This window comes from Asterias rubens, unplaced genomic scaffold, assembly GCF_902459465.1.
Source record: "Asterias rubens unplaced genomic scaffold, eAstRub1.3, whole genome shotgun sequence".
Classification (NCBI taxonomy): domain Eukaryota; kingdom Metazoa; phylum Echinodermata; class Asteroidea; order Forcipulatida; family Asteriidae; genus Asterias; species Asterias rubens.
The window spans coordinates 82,501-103,338 of record NW_022985820.1 but is presented as its reverse complement, the minus strand read 5'-3'; the positions used below and the strand labels follow the sequence as shown (position 1 = coordinate 103,338).

The window sequence follows — 20,838 nt, the reverse complement described above, 5'->3', positions numbered from 1 at the left end:
TAGTCCAGGTAACATTTGGAGCTACAAGCCCTACAATCTTGTATTCCAGGTAACAATTGGAGCTACAAGCCCTACAATCCTGTAGTCCAGGTAACAATTGGAGCTACAAGCCCTACAATCTTGTAGTCCAGGTAACAATTGGAGCTACAAGCCCTACAATCTTGTAGTCCAGGTAACAATTGGAGCTACAAGCCCTACAATCTTGTAGTCCAGGTAACAATTGGAGATACAAGCCCTACAATCTTGTAGTCCAGGTAACAATTGGAGATACAAGCCTACAATCTTGTAGTCCAGGTAACAATTGGAGCTACAAGCCCTACAATCTTGTAGTCCAGGTAACATTTGGAGCTACAAGCCCTACAATCTTGTAGTCCAGGTAACAATTGGAGCTACAAGCCCTACAATCTTGTAGTCCAGGTAACAATTGGAGCTACAAGCCCTACAATCTTGTAGTCCAGGTAACAATTGGAGCTACAAGCACTACAATCTTGTAGTCCAGGTAACAATTGGAGCTACAAGCCCTACAATCTTGTAGATGTTATGTTACACATTGTGTACCATTTTCTGAAATTTGCCAAATATTTTGTCATCAAATTGATACTCATCCAAAGAAATCGATCACACAATTTGCTGCGGTTTAGCATTGCTCTGAATATTAAACATTATATCTTCATATCCACTGTGGCATGACCATAACTCACAATGCTTGGTGAATGTTACACGTCTTGACCATAACTCACAATGCTTTGTGAATGTTACACGTCTTGACCATAACTGACAATGCTTTGTGAATGTTACATGTCTTGACCATAACTCACAATGCTTTGTGAATGTTACACGTCTTGACCATAACTCACAATGATTTGTGAATGTTACACGTCTTGACCTTAACTCACAATGCTTTGTGCATGTTACAAGTCTTGACCATAACTCACAATGCTTTGTAAATGTTACACGTCTTGACCATAACTCACAATGCTTTGTGAATGTTACACGTCTTGACCATAACTCACAATTCTTTGTGAATGTTACACGTCTTGACAATAACTCACAATGCTTTGTGAATGTTACACGTCTTGACAATAACTCACAATGCTTTGTGAATGTTACACGTCTTGACCATAACTCACAATGCTTTGTGAATGTTACACTTCATATCTTGGCCATAACTCACATTCTGTTTTCTTTCCAGTCTTCCAGTTCCAACTCAACCACACCATTCTTCTGGACTGCGTTCATGTGCGGAACCATGCCACCAAAGCTGTGCAGATGACCGCATAAATATGTCACTCCATTCCTAAAATTAATATAATATTAGAACCAAAAGAAAAATGCATTATTCAGTGTCAAAAAATGATTGTTCTTTATGAATTCCTGTTAATGTCCTAGCAAGGGAGATAATAAGATTTGAAGCTTTTCATAGAGTGAAAACTAAGAACCGCTAAGGTTTATGAGTTAAAGATCAATCAAAATGTTGTAATCATTAATGATCAGATTGATTCCATGTGCTCTCTGCACAGCATGACATGGATATGACATTGGATCTAAAAGGGCCAAATTTCATAAATTATGTTAGCATAAAAACTTGCTAAGCACAGAAAAATATTGCTAGTTACCAGTCAAAAGTCATTAAGTTTATACATTGTTGTGACTTGTGCCCCACCCTTTTTTAACTTAGCATAATAATTTGCTGAGCAGTATTTTCTGCTAAGCAGCTTTATGAAATTGGTCCCTGATCAATCCGATTCTAATCATTACTGATCTGATTCATTCAATATGCCTTGCTGTATACAGCATGACATGGATCTGACATTACTATGCATTGTGTTTGCCAGCTGGCAACGCTACACAAACCATGACAGGTGAAATTAACATGTCATTCTTTGTACGCTCAATTAGCATTCAATTACAATTTGGCATGGTTGGATGTGCGATTCAAACAACGTCTATTTGATTGATAATCATGGATGGGTGACTAAAGAGTGACCTTGAAGTAAATACAACATAAGAGAAGAGGGGTTCAGGCAAGCAGAGAGGAATTGCAATTCAAAAAGTTAAAACTTCCTAGCAAACCAATCTGAAGAGTGTTTTGATAAAACCAAGAATGCCTCAAGTACATCTCTTCAAAAATCAAATTTGGTGTGCCCTGCCTACCCATCCAAGAGCTTTGTTCATTCTTGCTGTGCGCACTGCATGATGGAATTCATTAACTCTTCTCAATAAAGACGAAGTAAACCTTTGGGTTTTGGAACCGTTGACTTGTTTAAACCTTATATAAATGTAGATGTATAAAATAAAACTAACATGTAAAAATTGTGTTTGAAGGTGAACAAGTATTTTTTAACTGTTATGTCCACGTAGAAAGAATAATCCCCAAGAGGAAGTACAATCTAAGATTCACATCAAATTCACATTTGGGGGAATAAAAACTCAAATCTTTTTACATAACCACTTTACTAATTACTTAAAAGTGAAATGTTTCTCAAAATGCTTTATACTATCAAAAGCTGCTGTACACTTCTAAAAAAAATCTTTATTGCCATTAAGTTTAAGAGTGATTAAAACATACCTTCCCTAGTTCCCTTTAAACATGATCCAATACTTTTCCTTGAAACAGAATTCCAATGAACGGGTTGAATGAGAAGGGAATGCTGAGCATACTTACTGTAGAGCGTTAGAAAGCCTTGTATGAGGAGCTATGATCGTTGACGTAGGGTAGAATGAGAAGGGAATGCTGAGCATACTTACTGTAGAGCGTTAGAAAGCCTTGTATGAGGAGCTATGATCGTTGACGTAGGGTAGAATGAGAAGGGAATGCTGAGCATACTTACTGTAGAGCGTTAGAAAGCCTTGTATGAGGAGCTATGATCGTTGACGTAGGGTAGAATGAGAAGGGAATGCTGAGCATACTTACTGTAGAGCGTTAGAAAGCCTTGTATGAGGAGCTATGATCGTTGACGTAGGGTAGAATGAGAAGGGAATGCTGAGCATACTTACTGTAGAGCGTTAGAAAGCCTTGTATGAGGAGCTATGATCGTTGACGTAGGGTAGAATGAGAAGGGAATGCTGAGCATACTTACTGTAGAGCGTTAGAAAGCCTTGTATGAGGAGCTATGATCGTTGACGTAGGGTAGAATGAGAAGGGAATGCTGAGCATACTTACTGTAGAGCGTTAGAAAGCCTTGTATGAGGAGCTATGATCGTTGACGTAGGGTAGAATGAGAAGGGAATGCTGAGCATACTTACTGTAGAGCGTTAGAAAGCCTTGTATGAGGAGCTATGATCGTTGACGTAGGGTAGAATGAGAAGGGAATGCTGAGCATACTTACTGTAGAGCGTTAGAAAGCCTTGTATGAGGAGCTATGATCGTTGACGTAGGGTAGAATGAGAAGGGAATGCTGAGCATACTTACTGTAGAGCGTTAGAAAGCCTTGTATGAGGAGCTATGATCGTTGACGTAGGGTAGAATGAGAAGGGAATGCTGAGCATACTTACTGTAGAGCGTTAGAAAGCCTTGTATGAGGAGCTATGATCGTTGACGTAGGGTAGAATGAGAAGGGAATGCTGAGCATACTTACTGTAGAGCGTTAGAAAGCCTTGTATGAGGAGCTATGATCGTTGACGTAGGGTAGAATGAGAAGGGAATGCTGAGCATACTTACTGTAGAGCGTTAGAAAGCCTTGTATGAGGAGCTATGATCGTTGACGTAGGGTAGAATGAGAAGGGAATGCTGAGCATACTTACTGTAGAGCGTTAGAAAGCCTTGTATGAGGAGCTATGATCGTTGACGTAGGGTAGAATGAGAAGGGAATGCTGAGCATACTTACTGTAGAGCGTTAGAAAGCCTTGTATGAGGAGCTATGATCGTTGACGTAGGGTAGAATGAGAAGGGAATGCTGAGCATACTTACTGCAGAGCGTTAGAAAGCCTTGTATGAGGAGCTATGATCGTTGACGTAGGGTAGAATGAGAAGGGAATGCTGAGCATACTTACTGTAGAGCGTTAGAAAGCCTTGTATGAGGAGCTATGATCGTTGACGTAGGGTAGAATGAGAAGGGAATGCTGAGCATACTTACTGTAGAGCGTTAGAAAGCCTTGTATGAGGAGCTATGATCGTTGACGTAGGGTAGAATGAGAAGGGAATGCTGAGCATACTTACTGTAGAGCGTTAGAAAGCCTTGTATGAGGAGCTATGATCGTTGACGTAGGGTAGAATGAGAAGGGAATGCTGAGCATACTTACTGTAGAGCGTTAGAAAGCCTTGTATGAGGAGCTATGATCGTTGACGTAGGGTAGAATGAGAAGGGAATGCTGAGCATACTTACTGTAGAGCGTTAGAAAGCCTTGTATGAGGAGCTATGATCGTTGACGTAGGGTAGAATGAGAAGGGAATGCTGAGCATACTTACTGTAGAGCGTTAGAAAGCCTTGTATGAGGAGCTATGATCGTTGACGTAGGGTAGAATGAGAAGGGAATGCTGAGCATACTTACTGTAGAGCGTTAGAAAGCCTTGTATGAGGAGCTATGATCGTTGACGTAGGGTAGAATGAGAAGGGAATGCTGAGCATACTTACTGTAGAGCGTTAGAAAGCCTTGTATGAGGAGCTATGATCGTTGACGTAGGGTAGAATGAGAAGGGAATGCTGAGCATACTTACTGTAGAGCGTTAGAAAGCCTTGTATGAGGAGCTATGATCGTTGACGTAGGGTAGAATGAGAAGGGAATGCTGAGCATACTTACTGTAGAGCGTTAGAAAGCCTTGTATGAGGAGCTATGATCGTTGACGTAGGGTAGAATGAGAAGGGAATGCTGAGCATACTTACTGTAGAGCGTTAGAAAGCCTTGTATGAGGAGCTATGATCGTTGACGTAGGGTTGAATGAGAAGGGAATGCTGAGCATACTTACTGTAGAGCGTTAGAAAGCCTTGTATGAGGAGCTATGATCGTTGACGTAGGGTAGAATGAGAAGGGAATGCTGAGCATACTTACTGTAGAGCGTTAGAAAGCCTTGTATGAGGAGCTATGATCGTTGACGTAGGGTTGAATGAGAAGGGAATGCTGAGCATACTTACTGTAGAGCGTTAGAAAGCCTTGTATGAGGAGCTATGATCGTTGACGTAGGGTAATGGCCAAAGAATACTGTGTGGTTGCTGAGCTTCTCATCCTTCGTAAAGTCTTCTAATTTCTGTAAATTGGACTGTGTAGGGAATCAAACCATTCAGGGTTTAGAATTGATTGGAATGAGTTTTGATTTTTTTTCAAGGACAAGTCATTATACTTTGCTGGTCATGACAGGCTTGTGAGTTTGTATGAACTTGGGATTGAGTCTTAGAGATGACTTTTATCTATGGATGCATCAGTACGAGTCTTATTCAAATGGCAGGATTGTAAAACAACTTTTAAGTTTACATGTTAACATATTAAAAACAAAACCAAATTTCTGTGTTGTAGTAATTTTCAAGATATTCTGAATGAAAAACAATGAGTCCAAGAATCAACAATAAAAGCAATGTCTTGACATACAGGCCCAATTTAATGGTTCTGCTTACCACTGAATTCTACGCTTAGGGCCACCATTCTCCGCTTACGTTCAAGCGCCAAATTTCTTTGCTAGCTGTGTAAGCAAAGAATGCCTAGTAGCATGGAGTACGCACACGCACAAGCCAAAATTCCTGGCTAATCTGTGAAATACCCTAAGACGTTTGCACAGAATCTTTGCTTATGGTAAGCAGAGCAATGAAATTGGGCCCTAGTGATGAATGAACTAAAGTGAATGGTGTCATTTGGCTGTGATTGGTCGAAGCATTCAGTAGGCGGCACTTAATTGATTAGTCTAATCCTCACCTCATCCAGGATCCCAAAGAAGTTGAATGGTCTCTTAGGTCCAGGGTTGAGTATTGCATAGACAGAGACGAATGAGTAGGTGCCAAAAGGGAGTTTGTGCTGGTATCGGAAAGTACCATCTCCACCCGATCCCCGTACAGAATATTTCCTTCAGAAATAAAAAGGGAAACAAATAATATGACAAGGAACTTTTAACCAATAACAGTATGAAATTCATCAAATTCAAACAAAACCAGATTGGTAGTAGTCAGAGCAAACGTGTTTATGTCATGTTGCAACTTGACCATAAATAAACAAATGACGAAAACCTACCATTTTGCCTAAACTGGGAACAGGAATCAGAGAAGGACAAGAAAAACCTGGAAGTCCATTGAAGTTCTTTGGTTCAAATATATTTTAATAAATACAAAATAATTTTTGCATCACAAAGCCTGAGGCCCTAACCCAAGGCAAAATGTCATCTCACTTTAAGCTATAAAGGCGTTTAATTTCCATTGGTAATTCTATCTTTTTTTTTAAAGAAAACATCAAAATAAATAAAAAAAAGATGCAATAATTACCTGTAATAATTGAACTGATGATCTGCACCAGGAACACCAAATGCATCTGCCCAGAAAGAGACAATAAAGTTAAATTCTGAACGAGGTTGGCGATAATAGAACATGAAACCACCATGACAGTGGGCAGAAGGGCCCCCATGGTCTTAAGGCTAAACCACTCATCTTCCAGAAAGTTTCATTTTAGAGGTCTTTTCAAAATCTTTAGATCACTACAAATGCAACTTCACTAGGGGTTTCGGACCCAATAAGTTGGTATCTAGTGTCTCTCATCTTTAGATTGTTGTTTAGTCTTTCAACAATTGTAAAAAAAAAACAGAGAAAAAAGAAATCATAATGAAGTCCAGAAAAACTCCTGGGCGTGCTGAGCTTGAAGTGATATTCGGATGGTATATGGCACTGAGGATTCCTAGCCTGTTGCATCAATTGTGAATTACACTTAGAAAATAAAACTACAAAGTTAGTTGTTTTACTAATTCTATCATTCAATACAAAATGTTTATTTTGGCGTTGTTTTCACAGTTTATATGTCTGTATCTATGACTTCCTTATGAACTATGACTTCCTTATCTCTTTCACAATCTCTTTGAAAAAAACCCATACTTTTACACTTTTATATTTTTGTATGTAAATTGACCTTTTTTAACACATAAATGAATTGAAATGATTTACACTCAAATACTCCTACAATCATGAGTTTTAATCTTTCCTTCACTGTGCGATACCACATAAAACCCAACATGGCGAGCAGCCTTCCAACAATTCTGCTAATCTAAGACTAACAGACACAGCATGACGTTAAGTCCTACAAGAGCATCAAGAGGCTTCAACTTACCATGGTTCCCTCTGACATCTATCCAGATTGTTTTTTCTGTCACATGAGCGTGATCCAGAGTGTTACGATAAGTCTGCCATTCAACTTCATATTGCCTCGAACCTAAATTGTCTTTCGTTTTAGCATCAGTGAGATCACCTGTAAGGTACACAAATTCAAAACCCAATATTAAACCTATTTTTGTTTGCTTAACAAATTTATTCAATTGGCTTGAAAGTAGCCCATTAAAATGTATAATGACTACATTGAATTTTTGCTGGTAAGAAGAATAACCCGTAACTGGAATACACAATCTGAGAATTGTTTCAGGGATGCAACCATTTTTAGATCAAAATGTTTTTGAATGCCTCTCTATAAAACCAAATTCCAATGAAGGGAATTATTTTCTCAAAATGCCATGCACATAAATTGGTTTGGTCATTTATTTTTTGAGTAATTATCAAAGGTATACCCTTACCCTCCCTTTAAAGGCAGTGGACACTATTGTAGTTACTCAAAATAGTTATTACTAGCATAAAACCTTTCTAGGTATTGAGTAATGGGGAGAGGTTGATGGTATAAAACATTGTGAGAAACGGCTCCCTCTGAAGTAACGTAGTTTTCGAGAAAGAAGTATATTTACACAAATTTGATTTCGAGACCTCAGATTTAGAATTTGAGGTCTCGAAATCAAGCATCTGAAAGCACACAACTTCGTGTGACAAGGGTGTTTTTTCTTTTATTATTATCTCGCAACTTCGACGATCAATTGAAATTTTCACAAGTTTGTTATTTTATGCATATGTTGAGCTACACCAGGTGAAAAGACCGGTCTTTGACAATTACCAATAGTGTCCAGTGTCTTTAAGTACTGGATTGGTAATTGTAAAAAAACAATTATTGGTTTCAATTTAAAAGCTCAGTTCCAATCTTACAGACAGATAATCCCTTTTAAAAACATTGTCAGTGCGATGCAAAATCAAATCTGAAGACCCAATCAATCACAGTATCTTGTTTTATGTGTAAGTACTGGTCAAGTGCAGAACATGAAGAGTAAGGATCGCATATAAAACAAATTTGTGTACATTGTAATGTAAATTGTATGCACTGTATTCTGTATTATATACCCTTTCCCAACTGTGTACACAATCTGTAATGCAAAATACCTTATCAAGGTTGTTTTATATTTGTATAAATCCAACATGGTAAACTCATATCATGGACATCCTTCAAATTTAGGAAATAGCCAACTCTTGATTGATGTCACCAATCATTCAAATTATGCAATTTATTTGACTGCCTAATAATGAAATTACACAATTTGGCCTTGGGACTGATGGTACTGTCTACTGACAAACCAATCCTGCCAGGATGGAAAGCAGTTTAATTTGAATTCCCATGCCTGAAAGTAAATTGGATAATCAAATCACCACCAGACTGTGATTCTTTAGAAACTTATGCATGCCGCTGTGCATTGTGAATGAAAATGCAAGTCTGGTACCCAAGCACCCAAGATACGTGCCCATGCATAATCAGCATGTGACGTTGACTAGAGAAGGGAGTCTACATGTACTGTCAGTGGAAACTGTTACAAGGCAATGCCCTTCATCAAACACCTTGGGGCTATTTTCATAACTGACTTCAAAGTGAGGATTCCTTTTAATATAACAAATTATCGTAACAGATTTCAAAGAATTTACTTGATAATAGAAGCAGGTATGAACACTAATACATGGTATGCATTGTGGGGTACATGTTCAGAGTCTACAGGTAAAAACATGTACAATGCGTACATAATATAAACAATATGGTGTACGTGTATGTACGTTTAATCATAGAGGTCCCTTGCTCTATGGTTTATTCTTTCAAATAATATTAATACACTAGTGCACACAGATGAATAAATTGCACATATTTATAGGTTTATAGAGACATGTACATGTATGTACATGTACATTCCCATTTGATTAATACAAATACATGTAGGTGGAGGTCTAATTTTTTATTAAATGTTGTACTGCTTGGTGCTTCCAAGATGGTACATGGTACAGATTGTCTTCATCAACATATAAGACAATAAGTTTTAAAGACAGTGGACACTATTGGTAATTGTCAAAGACCAGTCTTCTCACTTGGTGTATCTCAACATATACATCAAATAACAAACCTGTGAAAATTTGAGCTCAATCGGTAATAGAACTTGCGAGATAATAATGAAAGAAAAAACACCCTTGTCACACAAAGTTGTGTGCGTTTAGATGGTTGATTTAAGACCTCAAGTTCTAAATCTGAGGTCTCGAAATCAAATTCGTGGAAAATTACTTCTTTCTCGAAAACTATGGCACTTCAGAGGGAGCCGTTTCTCACAATGTTTTATACCATCAACCTCTCCCCATTACTCGTCACCAAGAAAGGTTTTTTGCTAGTAATCATTTTGAGTAATTACCAATAGTGTCCACTGCCTTTAAGAACAAGGGTCTAATTTTCCTTCCCTTAATTGTGGGTTGTTCTAAAACCCCCTCGACCCCCACGACCCTCGACTTTTGTGCGAGCTTTTTTTCTGTACACTTTAATTGCCACAGTTCACAACCTCAGCCAATCATGCACACAATTTTGTATGCTGACGTCGACTACCACGCCTCGCACATTACAACAACACAGCGTACGAGACATACCATACACACATAGTATGCACAAAGTAAACTTCGCGTGATTGGCTGCTGAGATCGGGCCTGTGGCAATTGTGATGTACAAATAAAAAACCGCGGTATTTCCACATGTATCTCTTGGCCGCTCCGAGATTATTATCCCAACTGGAAACCTGCGTGTACCGCCTGAATACGATTACGGCCAACTCATTACGTGATGATCAGGCAGACCCATTTCCGGCCGATCCCTCCCGTCCTGTGTACTATTCCTCCATGGTACTAGTTGCTCTAAGCGGAGCTCAAGGTTGTAGACCCGACCGACCAAATGGCCACACGGTCCCCAATCGGTGTGCACGTGACGAAGCGAAGAGTAAATACTCCCAATTCTGTCTGGCTGATGCAGATAAATATAACCGCAGTCCCAGACTTGAAATCAAGTCTAGTCGTGGAAGGAAGTTGCGTCGCGGATCACACACTGTGAATTCTAAATGGGGGACTTAATTCTTACTCGGCCGTAAAGCAACATTTTATAACTTCGGAATTGGGACATTCTTCGAACACACGGCGGACGTCGAGGGTCGTGGGGTCGAGGGGGTTTTAGAACAACCCCTTAATTGTGAATGTGTAAACAGGAAAAATCAAAACAAATCAGGGGCCTAGTTTCTTCAAGGTGCAAAATAGAGCACTGTCTTGCACAAGTCTGTAATATACTGTCATCATTTATTTCATAGTCACTTGCACACATGTACATGTACCATGTACCATGGAAGTAGAAATTCCTCCATGCCTGTAAGGCTACATGTGGTCCACATGATAACAAAAACAGGAACTAGCATGTAGCAAACAACACGACCAATACATGTACATTACATATTCCCTTTCAACCACACTACTGCAGAAAGTTTGTTGACCTTACAATATCCATGCTGACACAAATGCACCAGAAAGTGGAAATGAAAGGTCACAAAGCTGCCAGGTTTGTTGACTGGAAAAGCCCCACTTTTGCATACAATGGTGATCTCACACAATACTTCCTATTTGTACCTCCACTGTCAAGTTGATAAAATGGGCAAGCTTGGTGCTGGTCAGATATTATATTGGGAAATACAATGAGAACAATTGAAATCTGTTTACACAATGTTATCTCGTGTTGAAGTGTTTGTGGAGGAAGACAGTTTCTTCATCCATTGTGTATTCACAGCTGATCATGATTGTCAGATAGAAAGGCAAACAAACCATTCTTGCCAAATCAAATGAAATAGAAAGTGTGTGAATTTAATGAGTATTAGGTTAGACAAAGCAGAGTATTGCTAACTATCAGGAGAAAAAATAAACTGTGCAAGACTCTGTGTTGAATAAGCTGGACAATGTTGAACTCTTATAGTTAACTCTTTGTTGCGTGCGTTTTTAACCAAATTCCAAGTTTTTTTAATAGTTTTTTGAAATTCTGTTTCTATTGGAAAAAGAAAATATTTCATAAAAAAATAAGTATCCTGCTGATTTGTGTTGCCTTGATACCTCCCAAAGTAAATTATATTGCCTGTTGATAACAAATTATTTTAATCCCCAGGGGTAAATGGGTACCTGCGAGGGAAGAATTGGTTGTTGTGATTGATATACAGTAGTAGCTTTGTTCCCTACATAACTGGCAGTTCAAGCTGTATACTCCATGGGGAGCTGAGATGATAAAAGGTATCTAAAGAAATTGCCACTACATTTTGTATAATGTCATAATTACAAACTTAATGTCCACTCTTATTATCATAGTATGAATTTATCATCACGCAACAGGTAAAGTTTCAATCAATTAAATATCTTTGTCTCCTAAGACATGTATTTGTTTTGAGGAAAGCCAAGACTGTATTGACTGTTGAGGCAGGGTACAGCCTGGTTGGATTACAATCTTAAAATGGTGTGATTCACCCACACCTGTCCTTTGTGCAATCAAGCTTGGAACACAGGACAAAAAGCCCTATACTAAATTTTAAATAATTCAAAATGATATCAAAGAAGTATGAAATTGTATCGGTCTGAAATATCTAAAGCTTCCTTACTCCCTAGAAATGATATGTTTTTTATATGAAAATAGAAATTAAAATTGGTATTGTACTGTCTATTGGTATTTTTATTGATGTATTCCTTATTCAGCTCTGTACTCCATGTGTGTTTTTGTTTTAAATTGTAATCCTTCTTGTAATTTTCTTAATGTTTTTACTAATTAATTGTTAATTACTGATTGCAAATTACATCCAAATGAAATGAAAATGAAAGGGCGGGGTCTTACCTGTGACTAACACTAACGTTGGTTTAATCACACCGATGTTTTCATTGCAGAATTGTTTGAAATCAGTCGTGCGTTGGGGATCCCTGAACCGTGATATATGAACGTCAGATATCTGTCCCAACAAAAGACAAAATTTAAACTGGGTTTATAAAAAAGTTGACGTTGACGAAATAGTATTTGAACCCACAAATGACAGTTGCTTATTTTGATTGCCGCAATTAAAATAAGCCATGAAATAACCCCAAAACCCCCGGCAAAACTAAACTGTTTTCCTCCACCCAAAGTTTTGGACAAATCAAATACATAAATCGTATGTCATAAATGTTCTCCACAAGAAATCCTGTGTACAATTCTATGGAAGGTTCTTAACTCCAGGGACAAAGGAAGAACAAAAGATGTCTCCACAGGGATGCAAAAACCGTTCATTTTGTGTGTGGCCCATAGTTGAAATAGCCTTAAGCAACAAAATGTAGCAGTGTATGTTCACACATGTTTGAGGATGTGTTAAATCAAGGATTTGTTTTACTATCCATTGTTTGAACATAGTTTTGCATTGCCCACATTCCTATTAATGAACTACTCAGTGTTATTGGACAGACAAACTCATGAATACACATACAGGAATTGTTCTTCCAAAATGAGGGGGGGGGGAGATAATCAGGAAGTTAAAACCAAAAATATTGACAGCACAAAAATTTGTAAGAATACCAATATCACTCACTTGGATGAACCAAAACAGATTGTCAAACTTATCGCCTGGAAAGGGTGCCACATCACCCAGAGGGTGAGGGGGAACATCAAGGGGTGTAGGAACCGAATAGTGATCCATTGTGCGAGCCCATAGCCATGATAATAGGCTGACTGTTAGGATGAGCAGCAAGGTACATAAGCCTAGAACCTTGGCCATTGTCCTGTTGGGAGTCTTGTTGAGCAATAAGGTCATACACAGTCAGTAGCTGCAAAGGTAATGTGCAAATAAAATAAACACAAATTAATACATAAAATAATACACCTAAATATAAAATTAAAATAATAACCACAGTTTGCATGTATGGCAAATAATGTAGAGAATAATAATTATCCATCAATGTTATTGGGTTTGTGACAAAAATATTTACGCCTCGTGTTTTAAGCCGCAGTTTTAGCATTCTAAATATTGACTTTGCTAAACATGAGGCCTTGAACTTCGTTGCTAAGCAACCATGGTACATAATCGCATGAATGCCTTCATTTAATGTTCGATTTGGCCACACAATGTTGTTGTCTACCTCGGAACACCCTGAAGAATTCCACCTTACAAAAATTGAGGGGAAAAACTAGCCTTGCATCTTCAATAATGGAGTGAAAGCTGAGGCCTGAAGGTTAAGGGATGAACAAAAAAAACGTGAGTTAGCAGCAATTGCGTCTAGTAGCACTTGCTCGTACCGCACTTAGGTTGTTTTGCCGTGTTTTTACAATGGATTTAAACATTTCAATTAAATCCAATGTACTTAATTCATTTTGGTTTCATAACAACATTTCACGAAACGTTTAGTACACCCTGACACAAGAGGATTTGGAACAAATCCACTAAATCCACAATTGAAGTAACCTGTATTTTTTTTAAACTGCAAGCTTTTTTCCCTTTTTTTTGTGGGGGTAGGGGAAAAACGCTGTATCTATAGAAAATGTTTTACACTGTATCCCAATTGCCTACATGTACACCATCAAATATTGCATGAAATACTAACATAAATGTGTTATCCCAATGTTCCTATTATATTGCTTCTTGTCAATTCTGAAGAACATAAAGTGACACAGAAACCTTTCTTGATAAAGGTAGCAGGGTTGGTAAATAAACAAAATAACATTGATTAGTTTCAGTATGAGAGTTTTCTTTATGCAAGTCCCAATCCTTTAAAGAAATATTTCCGTCAGAAATAAAGTCAAATTTGAGAATGTAGCATTGTTTGCATTGAGGAATCCCTAAATACTTCCGAGTGCACACATGTACACCATTTGAAATGTAAGCATACAGTATACAGTTCACAACATTTTGCACAGGGAATCTTAGGCAAAACATAAAGCGATTCCTTGTTGTTTCACTGAATGCGAGTACTGCATTGGATGAAATTTTCACAGCTTGTTTGTACGGTATTTTTTTATTTTGTTTATTGAAACCTTAGTCTGCAATTGAAACTTGTGAATAAGAATGAATTTAATCCTTCTATAAGAAGAGATTAAAACCTCACAATTGCTCATCAGTTACCAGTAAACCTCAGAGACAAGAACCCTGGGCTGAATTCATGCGTCACTATGACAAGACCCCAACAACCTTGCAAACTGACGTCAGAAGACATTCACTCATACGTAAACATGAATGGCTCAAATGAACAGTAGATAAACTGCTTTTAGTCTGAATAATGCATTCCTTTTTATCAACAGCATAAAATGGATGGTTTGTGAGAGCATTCTACTCTGTGCATAACTCTTTGAGATTAAATTCTTGAAATTTGGGGGAGGGGAAACTTAAGAAAAATCTTAGTCTGATCACGAATTGAAATTGTACACTTTCAATTCTTAATAATGTTTAAGAAATGTGCACTGTAGGTGGATTGATAAGCACATTCATTCCCATCCATTTTCAAAAGGTGTTTCCCAAAAACTGGAAATTTCAACAACAACAAATTGAAGTGGCTTTGCATATTTTTTAATATTGAATAATTAAAAACAGAAAAAAAGATTGAAGATATATCGACTAATTTGCTAATTGAACAAAGGAAATTTTTTTTCATACAAAACAGAGTTTCAAAAATACCTTTTGTTCTTTGGATTTTATTTTATTTTCACGTTATAAATGTCATTTCTATCTTACTTTCAAGGTTTTTTTTATCATCATGACCAGAATAAATCTGAAATGTTGAAATAGATTACTTGACATTAGTCTATGAGGTCAAAATAGAGTTTAAGAATTAAAAAACGAAAACAAAAGCTAATGGGCATGATGTCAGCCTTCTGATCTCATAGCAATGGACAAACCAATTATTCACTTGTAAGTTAATTGACCAACAAATCTTATTGTTAAAAAACATCTGGAACAAAGCAAACATGACATTATGATTTGTACGTTTCAGCTGAGGTTATGTTAAACTAGACCAAGTCTCATTATGATTGAAAGATTTTTCCCCAATGTACTGTGAAAACAAGAGCTGCATAGGTTATACACCAATGAATAGTTAGGATCTAGATGATTGTACCCTCAAGGGCAGGTAGGGATTAAGAAGTGGATCAAATGGATTAAATTAAAGTTAAACCTTATCACCCTTAATCATCTTACATATTCTAGGGTGTATTATGATAAACAGGTGACTTTCCCTCAGACAAACACTGAGAGGACATGGCTAAAATTATTACCGACAGGGCTCAAAAAACCCATTGGGCCAATGGCCATAGTCTAGTAATTTAAGGGTTAGCAAACAACCCAGAAAACATCATGCAGTTTTTCTTTAAACACATATCTTTGAAGATTTACTTTAAAATGTACACTGTGTAATCGTTTAAATTCCAAATCTCCTCTAAATATTCAGAACAGATTTAAAAAGCACAGCAATTCAGTTTTTGTACAAAATATTTCTGGTATGACAGTGAAAGTTCCGATCTACAATATTTTCTTGAAATTCGAGCCGTGACAAAGTTACATTTATAAGGAAACAAAGACTTGAATGAACCGGTTTACAAACATGCTGATGAGATGGGGGTACAGTTACTACATATTACATTGAAACCAATTGCATACAGTGTTATAGCAGAAATGGTTGCCAAGCAAAAATTAAGCAAATTTTTCGTGTCATACAGAGATTATTAAGGTAAAAGGATCAAAGACTAAGAACAGAGTTTAAAACATTGATTTTTCTATTGTGATGAGAATTATTTGAGAAAACTCTCTGGAAGAAAACTCATTCTTGAACAAGAAATTATTTAAAAACTAGGTTTTAATTACGCTGTTCAAGTTTGGTTTTTGAGTGGTTATTTTTTTTTTTTTTTTGGGGGGGGGCACTTTAAAAGACTTTGATATTGACACAGACACTTACTAATTCAGGGGAGGGTCACCTTCAAAGTACTCTGTGAAAGTTAAAATCTAAAAAGGGATATTTAACTGCGTCATCAATTTCATTTTGACCGGTACTCCATTTCTGCTGTCAACTCTATGAAATTGGCTCTTATAATTGTACACTGACAGACTGACATAACAAACAAACAATCACTGTTAATAACAAAAACATGCACTTTGGAAAATTATTTTAAAAAATGGTTTTAAAACCCTGTAGAGACCAGTAATTTCTGTAAACATTCAGACTTGGCAAATTGTTATTTATTCAGTACAAATCATCTACTTTTTTCATGCATTGAGAATTAAAGGTTTTCTTGAAATGCAAAACTGGAAATATTGGAAAACATACATTTTGGGAAATTTCTGTCATAAAAATCAAATAAAAGTATAAGAACAATTGTCCCCTATCTTTGACTTTCTGTGTGGTGAAGAAAGTCAAATATTGTGGCTGCAAGTTGGTGCAAGCTGTTCGAAAGCTCTTGAGGGTTTAATGATGGACATGAACAATGAATACAGCACAATATGTGTGAGAATGTTACATGAGTATTGTTCTAATCTAGGAAGACAACATGCATACAACATGAACACAAAATGTACCCAATTACAAACGCAGAACTTTGCGCTTGATAATTATAAATTGAAGTGATGGAAATATTCTACACAGTTGTTATGAATTTGAAAAAGAACAGTAAAATGTAGTTTTACTTACACTGTGTGGATATTTAAAGAAGTGCTGGTACTGTTGGTACTGAATAGAATACACAACAAATCACATCAAAAAATACTGTCATTGACATCACTTACCATTGTGTACTTTTCAGTTTTATTGGATAATTACTACCAGGATAAATAATTCCCGGAAAAGAAGTCTCAAACTGTGCAAGTGATCAAGGAACTAACACATTCTTTAGATTAGAGTTTTTCACTTATTTTTGTAATAGTTAAATGGCAACGTTATTAATTGTTTTATCAAAGCATTATTTGTGCATGCCTACCAAGTTACATACAGACGTATAGCTCTACAATCTACCTCTTGTGACAGAGGCCCTTTAATATACAGGTCTAAGCAAAAGGGTTTATTGTCAGACATGAATTGCATCATGCTTAACTGTGCCAAGCTAAATGATGCAATGTGCCAATATAATGTCAACAACCTCTAATTGGTTAGCCAAATCTATTGGGTTTCAAATGTTATGTCCTTACAAATTGTGAGGTGATGACTGTATCAATTGCAGCATAACATTGACCCAACCTCTAATTGGTTAGCCGAATCTATGGGGTTTCAAATGTTATGTCCTTACAAATTGTGAGGTGATGACTGTATCAATTGCAGCATAACATTGACCCAATTTATCTAACCTCATCATCACAAATCTAGGTTGTGCCATTTTGGGAGTGTGTGCATTGCATTTACATGCTTCCATGTTTCACCCATAACGGTGAGCATCCATGCACAAATGTATGTGACATGCATGCAAGATGGTCTTATAACCCAGGAGACCATTTACTTTCATGTAGCTCTGAAGGCTATCCTTTAAAAATACACCCTCATAGTGGGACTCTGTATACACTATACATGTTATAAACACAAATATTATTTTAGCTCATGTAAACCGTAATTTTGTGACATTGTACTACTCATCTCTCAAAAGCTACAGCACTTCAGCTTTTAAAAATTTTAAGGTAGGCCTCTGCTTTCTACTAGTATCATTATCTCAAATGTAATTCTGGGGACATTGTGTTTTGTGTTGCAAAAAGTACCCAAATCGCAAAATGTAAACTTCTTTTATTTTGGGTTATTGTATTCAAAGTTAAGGTATTATTTTAAAAGCAAGCATTTAAAAGACATTCTGGTAAAAGAAAAATATGCAGTTAGTAAAAATGTATACTTTTTGGTCTGATGTATCACTCACACTTAATAATGCTTTTAAAGGAATGCATCAATATTTTTATTGTCACCCAAGGTAACATTCTACCCAGTACAGTGGTGTACTATGTTGGTCTATAAAGCTATTGATTGATCGTTTTATAAAAGTAGCTTCTGCTGCCCAGATCTCAAGCCTTATACAACTAAAGACCTGCCAAATAATCAATTAAGTTCATTCCAGTGTAAAATGTGTTGCAATAATCCCTGGTTCCAAGGAAATGGAGTTTTCCATCAGCCCCAGATAGCTCCTCTTCAATCTAAGGATCAATAAAATCGATCCAATACCAAGATGTTCAACCAAGGATGAAGGTCTGACTATGGAGGAATAGCATGTGTTGGTACAAACATTAGCTGCAGCCATAACAAAGTGATCAGCCTTGACATGCTTCATACTAGTTGTTAACAGGCAACAAATTTCTACTAGGACTTCTGAAATTGAGGGGCACCGAAGCAATGACCATGGGAGGAGGACATGGAGGTAGTTGTTTCTGTTGCTGCCAGGAAGTATCTGGAATGGTTTACATAAAGCCTTTCATCTTACTTGAAAGAACCATGAAAAAGAAACATGAAAGGAGAAAGTTCCTTCCTCCATGTTTGAACACGAATCATTCATCAGAAAAAACACAATCACTTTCAACTGATTATTTTCAGAATTAAAACTACCAATACTTCACGCATTCAATCTGTGGTGTTCTCAAGAACCAATCACAATCAATGTGATGTGTTTTTCTTCTTTTCAAGCTTCACTGAGTAAAACGCCATGTGTCGGAAAAGCAAAAAGTAAATCAATTGTTCTATCATGATAGCTGGATATCACCAATGTACTGTTTGGTTTGTGGATAAATAACCACAAATCCCACACATGGGTCCGGTCTAATTGTCTGATCAGACTGATAATCAGATGCCTTGATAACAGGTGTGTACAGTTCTATTCCTGCACTTTGAAAAATCAACCTGGCCTCATGGCCTGGGTCAGCAAATTACTTTTCTCAGGTCATGTATGCCGAATTGAGTGACTGATTACCCAGCCTGGGTCCCAATTCAGTATTCATAGCTCCTTGGTGTTACAGGCCTGAAATTGCAAAAATATTTGCAGAAATTTCACTGAACCAGAAATATTAGGCCTAGTACTAGACCACTGGACTTTCAGAGGTTTAAATTTTAAAATCCACATGCGTTTGTTTCAACTAAAAGCAAAAGGGATGTGATTCTAATTGTAAAGGGGCCTACTATGATAGATGACAAAACTTCTTTTTTTGTATTAGCATACTTCACAATCTAGCAGAAAAATTGGCCGGCCATATTGCGTGTTTACCGTGGACTTGCATTTTGACGTCATTTATTTTCGTGCGGTAAGTACCGGAAGGTTAGCATGCCTTTTCGTTAGTCCTACTTTTCGTGTGCTTATACGGTTAGCAGCGCTATGAAATAGAAATCGCACAGTAAGCACAAAATCGGCCGCTTAGCAGCGCTAAGAAATTGGGCCAAATGGGTGTTGACATTTTAAAAGAAAGATGAATCAGCCAAATAATTCCTGTTGTTTATGTTTATCAAATAAAATACTTTTGAAGAAGACGTCACTTTGCTGCAATTTTCATTTCAAGGCTTTCTCCTTAAATGTTAAAATATTTTAGGTGCTGTGAAACAACTTCAAGGACAAGACCTGTGGTCATGGCGGTGGTCTAGTGGAAAGTTTATTTAAGTTTTTTGGGTTTTTTTTACGAAAGTTATGTTTAAAAAAAAGTGCTTTTTACTAAAACAAAATATTAATATTTTTTTTTTTTAAGAAAATAAAAACACTTCGGTTTTGAAATACAAACTGTGTTTTCCTGACTGAGTACATTTTATCCACAGAAATCTGTGAGGGCATGTGCCCATTTCCTAGCTTCTTCTAGAACTACATGTATGATATATGAGGTCGTTCCGCTAGGGCCCATCTCCATGGTAAGCAGTGCCCTGAAAACGGACCCTGGCACTGACGACAGTCTGAGACCATCTGACTCTGAGACCAACTACATGCCTGTGACAATGACACTTGACAGAGGACAATGAAACCCTAGCCCCACTTGTGTGGCCAAGGATAGCTGAATCCTTAAGGATTCAGCTATCCTTGGCCAGGATTCAGCTATCCTTGGCCACACAAGTGGGGCTAATAAATGAAACCCCTGATTCTGTGCTGACAAATTGAGAATCTTCTTTAAATTTTATAAAGTAATGATATTGTTGGGCGCAATCGGTCAATCTGCACGATCGGTCGCAGATTGACCGATAGCGCCCAACAATATTATTATAATATTAAATTTGAGCATCAGAAACAAATGTATTGTATAAAGCTACTATTTCATAGCCCTGCCCAATATTTAAGCACACATTAAAAAATATCTAGGCCCTACCTACACAAAAATGATGATGTGACATTTCAGAAATAAACAATTACAATGTGATATTTTTGACAATCATCGTGATGTGTGCAGGAGGCTGTTGCAGCACTAACTTAGTAGCATACATAGTAACAACAACTACAACAACAGATCGGAGATAAAACTAGTCACAGAATACTCACGTATTAACACTTCTTTGAAAAATATTATCTCAAGAATGGGGAGATCAAAGCAACCTACTCCGTACTCGACTCTCGTCCCCTTGGAAGAGGTTTTGACGTTTCGTTCGTTTT

The 20,838-nt window shown here is 37.2% G+C and overlaps 1 protein-coding gene across 2 annotated transcripts in view; it reads right to left on the bottom strand.

Annotated features, from left to right (window-relative positions):
* LOC117306741 (transmembrane protein 62-like) overlaps window positions 1–20,838 on the bottom strand; it is a 31,157-nt gene that overhangs the window by 10,296 nt on the left and 23 nt on the right. Inside the window, exons 1-9 of one of the 2 annotated variants that reach the window (XM_033791218.1) lie at window positions 20,728–20,838; window positions 16,947–16,985; window positions 12,869–13,103; window positions 12,148–12,259; window positions 7,237–7,374; window positions 6,405–6,450; window positions 5,845–5,992; window positions 5,073–5,197; window positions 1,175–1,297 (exon numbers count right to left, since the gene is read on the bottom strand). The exon at window positions 20,728–20,838 is cut by the window's right edge and continues 23 nt beyond it. In XM_033791218.1, the coding sequence (XP_033647109.1) occupies window positions 1,175–1,297; window positions 5,073–5,197; window positions 5,845–5,992; window positions 6,405–6,450; window positions 7,237–7,374; window positions 12,148–12,259; window positions 12,869–13,090 (914 nt within the window). In that variant the 5' untranslated portion in view covers window positions 13,091–13,103; window positions 16,947–16,985; window positions 20,728–20,838. The remainder of the gene's footprint in view (window positions 1–1,174; window positions 1,298–5,072; window positions 5,198–5,844; window positions 5,993–6,404; window positions 6,451–7,236; window positions 7,375–12,147; window positions 12,260–12,868; window positions 13,104–16,946; window positions 16,986–20,727) is intronic. The other variant, XM_033791219.1, reaches the window with a different exon arrangement.